This window comes from Montipora foliosa, chromosome 1 (assembly GCF_036669935.1).
Source record: "Montipora foliosa isolate CH-2021 chromosome 1, ASM3666993v2, whole genome shotgun sequence".
Lineage (NCBI taxonomy): Eukaryota > Metazoa > Cnidaria > Anthozoa > Scleractinia > Acroporidae > Montipora > Montipora foliosa.
This window is the reverse complement of record NC_090869.1, coordinates 19,613,000-19,617,999: the sequence shown is the minus strand read 5'-3', so window position 1 is coordinate 19,617,999 and position 5,000 is coordinate 19,613,000. Positions and strand designations below refer to the sequence as shown.

At 36.8% G+C, this 5,000-nt stretch overlaps 1 protein-coding gene across 2 annotated transcripts in view; it reads left to right on the top strand.

Annotated features, from left to right (window-relative positions):
* LOC137992266 (protein disulfide-isomerase TMX3-like) overlaps positions 1-5,000 on the top strand; it is a 21,819-nt gene that overhangs the window by 5,759 nt on the left and 11,060 nt on the right. For both annotated transcript variants that reach the window (XM_068837515.1, XM_068837508.1), the window contains exons 4-6: positions 1,826-1,943; positions 4,039-4,084; positions 4,227-4,307. In XM_068837515.1, the coding sequence (XP_068693616.1) occupies positions 1,826-1,943; positions 4,039-4,084; positions 4,227-4,307 (245 nt within the window). The remainder of the gene's footprint in view (positions 1-1,825; positions 1,944-4,038; positions 4,085-4,226; positions 4,308-5,000) is intronic.

Genomic DNA, 5,000 nt, shown 5'->3' with positions numbered 1-5,000 from the left:
AGCGCTAATGGTAATGGCCGTTTCCTGGGCAAAGGAACACAACTTGTTAGATATGAATGTGAAATGGTACCAGGAAAAATGGACAAGGGGACATGTTTCGGAGAATTCTCAAGCAAAGCTGGTGTGGGACTTTGAGTTTAATTTGAGAAAGACGACAACATCTAGAAGACCAGATTTGATACGTGAAGAAAAAGAAAAGAATGAGTATCTGGATATGTGATATGGTGTGCCCACAAGAAAAAAAAAGAAGAGAGAATTGAGGAAAAAACAAATTACAGACAGCTTGCATTTGAACGTAGAGAGCGAAGACCTGGTTTCAAAGTCAGAGTTGTGCCTCTTGTGATAAATGAGATTTTACTGCTCCATCAGTAAAATACGGTTAGTGGAACGTGACCATACTAAAAGGGGCTATTCATGTCGCGTTAGTTATCTTCGTGTTCATTGTAGTAGGTCGTTCAAGGTCATAAAATCAATGGTCTTGTTGTAAATAAAATGCGGACATAAAGACTTTGTTCCTAGATCTCAGTTTATAACGTACACCTGCATTGGCCAAATCTGTTAAGGCCTTATTCATAAATATTAAAGAGCATGTGTAATGCCTACCTGCTCATAGTAGAAGCTGTACAACTGGCTACTTTAATAGACGGGCTCTAGCTATAAAAGCCTCAGTTAGCCGTCCAAGGTTCACTTGGCAGTTTGTCTTCTATATAGTAAACCAACTAGCTGTTTGCATTTGTTAAAGTTTTTTTCCCTCCCTCCCTTGGAGATGGGTTGGGTTTATTGCTTTGCCTTCATTAAAATTGGGTCACTCTTGCGAGGTGCGGTTAAGTCTGCGCAGCGACTTTCCCCAAGCTTGTTGGCTCATTTGCCTTTGTACATTGCTCGCTAACCAATACTCTTGTCCGGTCCAGTACGTGTTGTTTACCAATCAGCTTGTAGTGCTGGGGAGATAAGTGAGGTTGTTCTATATCACGCAATCCGGAAGTCGCATAGGCTAACCAGTCACAAGGCAGTGTTCCCCTCAAAAACGCCAATACGTCTGTTGTCCCTTACGCTATGCATTAAAAGCTAACTATGTTAATACCAAGGAACAGTGACATTAAAGACAATTTTAATGGACAGTGAGACAATAATCCGAAAAGTGAATAAAAACGAAGTTGTGAAAGGGGCCAACAAAATTCTTGGTGGTCCCTCAATTATAGGCTATATTGTTTGAATTTGAAATGAAAATAATAAAATAAATTAAAAATAATAATAATTAACAATTATTCCCCAAAGGCTCTATTCACCGATAATCACTGAGCCTGAGGCGAATAATATTGTTTTAGTATAAATACACAGGTGATTATTTCAAAAAGAGGAAAAAAAACATTTCGATGCGAAATCATCTTCACTTACAGTGGCAAAACGACTACTGGCAGCCATTTTGTCCCTCGTGGTGATTATCGGCTGATAATCCGAGATAGCGAGCCAATGAGAGCGTGCGATTTTGTATAATCACCTGTGTATGTATACTAATAATAATTATAATAACAATAATAGTAATAATAATAATAACTTAATGGGAACGTTTTGAAATTTAGAATCCGGAAAGAGTTTTAATGCTGGCAAGCCATTACTTTAAGTCAGACCAGCTTGGATTACATGTATGTGATTCTTCCTTCAGTTGGTATTGTAAATTAAGTTTTCTGCTTCCACGAGGGACATCAAAACTTAGGTGGTCAAGACAAAGCATCATTAAACCTGTCCAGCAGTTTTAGTCCTACTGAATAAGTAGATCTGTAGTCAATGGGTTAATCTACAAAAAACTCCTTTCTTTTTTTAGTTTTATGCACCATGGTGTGGATATTGCAAAAAACTTGAGCCTGTTTGGATGGAAGTTGGCCGACATCTTCATGGATCTACCATCAGAGTTGCAAAACTAGATGCTACTAGATTTTCAGGTACTGAGAGATATATTTACATGAATTGAAGAGCATTTACTTATTTAAGTATCCTTGACTTAATTTTGTAATTTTTTTAAATCTATGAAATTTCAAAAAATTAAATGTGCCAAAGCTCTTCAAAAGTATTTCCAGATTGCTTGTGAAAAGGACCATCGTTTGATTAAAAAAAGATCAAAATTATAGTATTTTCTCTACCTGTTTTGATTGCGTGGCCCTGACCTGAGTTAAAAGATGTTTATTACTTGAAATTGTTTAAAGTGCCCCTGTGATTAAAAAAAATCACTCCTTTTTTCTTCAGATTTTGAAAGTGTGTTTGCTTGACACCTGACTGGCAAAATTTTGAGCTTTGATTTTTATCCAAAGGCCATTTATTTTGAGTGTAAGTTTTGGCTTTCACGGTCTGCCAGTACTGTTACTTACATGTATATTCAAAACTGACCGATTGGACCTCAGAGGGTTGGATCCAGGGAAAAGTGACATCAAAGGCTCACTAGCTTAAAATTTCAGTGTTTGAATGCAGCTTATTATAATATTACATACAAAACGTGATTTTAGAAGTCGGAAAGCCCAAACCTCCCGTGCCGCATATTAATTCTGTGGCATAAACATGCATTGCATTCTGAAACTAATGAGCCTTTGACATCATTTTCTCCTTGTTCCAGCTCTCTCAAGACCTTCAAGTTATTAATGGCAGACCGGTAAAACCCTGAACCCGGCATACTTAGTATTTTACTCTGTCTAATGCCAGACGATTTTACTCATCAATGGGGAACCCCCGGGAGTCAATGAGTTAATTAAATAGCAAAATTCCAGTTGAAATAAAGTGGTGTCTTTTTTAAATCAAGTCTTAAAACTTTGTTTGCTTAGTGTTCAGTTAACATAGCTTTGAAAAGAAAAATAAGAACTGATTTTTTTGGTCACAGGGGCACTTTAAGGCTTACCGGTAGTGAAAATCATGTCGAATAAAACACCAAAGGTATTTTCAATAGATGTCATTCTAAATACACATTGCATATTAAAGTAAAAAGGAGGAAACTACTCATTTCAGTGCCATTGATCTGGTTAAGCAATCTACAAAGAATTTTCCTCAAGCTAAAAAATACCAATTAGTACAAAAACTAAACTTACAAGAAGCTCTCTCAAAAGTGTCGCCCTGGACTCCATCAGCTGAGAGCTAAGGTTTGAAAATACTAAACAGGTTCTCTATATGGGTTTTCAACAATCATAGTTTTCAGTGGTGAGTATATAGTGTCTTTGTTCAAGCCGCATCAACATCAGTAACTTTTTTAAAAGCAACAGTACTTTACTTAGTTTATGAATAATATACATGAAAAAAGTTACTTGATTGTGATTGGCTGAGATCAGTGCAGTTCAAATGTAACACAGCGCAAAAAGTGTAACACACCAGTGCATAAAATGTGATACCAGTACTAGTGCAAATTACACATCAAAATTCTGGATTATGATTGGCTAATAAGCAATAGGATTTGGTCAGAACCAATCAAATCTTTTGTTTTCAAATCAAGCTGGATGGCGCACTTTATGGTGCAATTTTTCCCTGATTGCGTGATATATGTGTGGGTTTCTTCTACTTAACCATCTGAAATTTTTTCATGTATATTATTAATAAGATTTTTCTCATACAATTTGGAATTAATAAGCACTTTTCGAAGACTACAAATTGCACTCACCCTACGGGCTGGTGCAATTTTGGACGTCTTTGAAAAAATTTACTCATGCTTATTTATTTCAAATTGCACTTGAAATCATGTGATAACCTATACTAATTTGTTACAGTAACTGAACTGGCAAACACGTTAAACAAGACTAGGCATTGCAATTGGAAAAGAAAAGGAAAGAGTCATTTTTTGCGGCATTGTCATGCTTAAGGGGCTTGAATTTGTATGAAGATGCACATGCACCGGAAAAGGGCTGTGTCACGAAAATGTAGCCAAATTCAGCGACTGGGAACTGGCAACCAAAAGGTTGAGTCACCTGTTTTGGAACTTGAATGGTAATCCTGACTTGGAGCTCTACTGGTTGCTTTAAACATTTGGTTTGTCTATTATTATTGTCATTGCTTTTATGTTAGGTGTATCTAGAGACTTTGGTGTCAGAGGATTTCCTACAATAAAATTGTAAGTCACAGTATTTATGCATTAAAGGATGGTAAAGGATAATTACTTTTCCTTTAAAGTTACCTCTTTTGCTGTAGGAGTGTTGCTTCAAGATTTTATTTTTCATAGTTATGCTCAATGCTACTTAATTTCACCTTAACAGTGTTAAAGGAAAACGGGTCATTACATATGAAGGAGATAGGACAGTACAAGACATCATCCAGTTTGCAGAAAAAGCTAACAGGTATTGCAAGCAGAGCAGTGTTTCTACTTGCTCGTTTCCAATAAATTGATGAAATTCCATATGATTTACCATTATGAACTACAGTAAGACCTTTCAATAGAAATAAATGTTAGGTTAACCCATTCACCCTTCAAACGCCTTAGGACGCCCCCCCATTGATGAGTAAAATTGTCTGGCGTTAGACAGAGTAAAATCTATGAAGTCTCACTCTCAGGGGTCAATGAGTTAACCCATTGACCCCTGAGAGCGACACTTAGATTTTACTCTGTCTAATGCCAGACAATTTTACTCGTCAATGGGGGTGTTCTAGGACGTTTGAGGTGTGAATGGGTTAAACTAAAGCAACAATAATTGTATCGTTTTATTGGTGTGCTGCTACGTGTGTGACTGGACTGTCAGTGGGTAACTTGCAATTGTATTTTGTGATAACAATAAGGGCCCCTACATGTATTTTTAACATTAGCCTGGCCGGTCATCTGGGTTTACTAGCTGGGCTGTCTCATTCACCAGGATAAGTGTCAGTAAAGCAGCGTCAAATGCACTGAATTTCAGTTCATGTGTTAACAAAAGCAATGACAACATCAAGACATCGCAGAGAAATCTTTATTTGTCACTTGATAAACTTCACAATTTCACAATGATTTATGATCTCTGCAAATTAGGTCCACAATGGCTCATGTAATCCAACCTCAT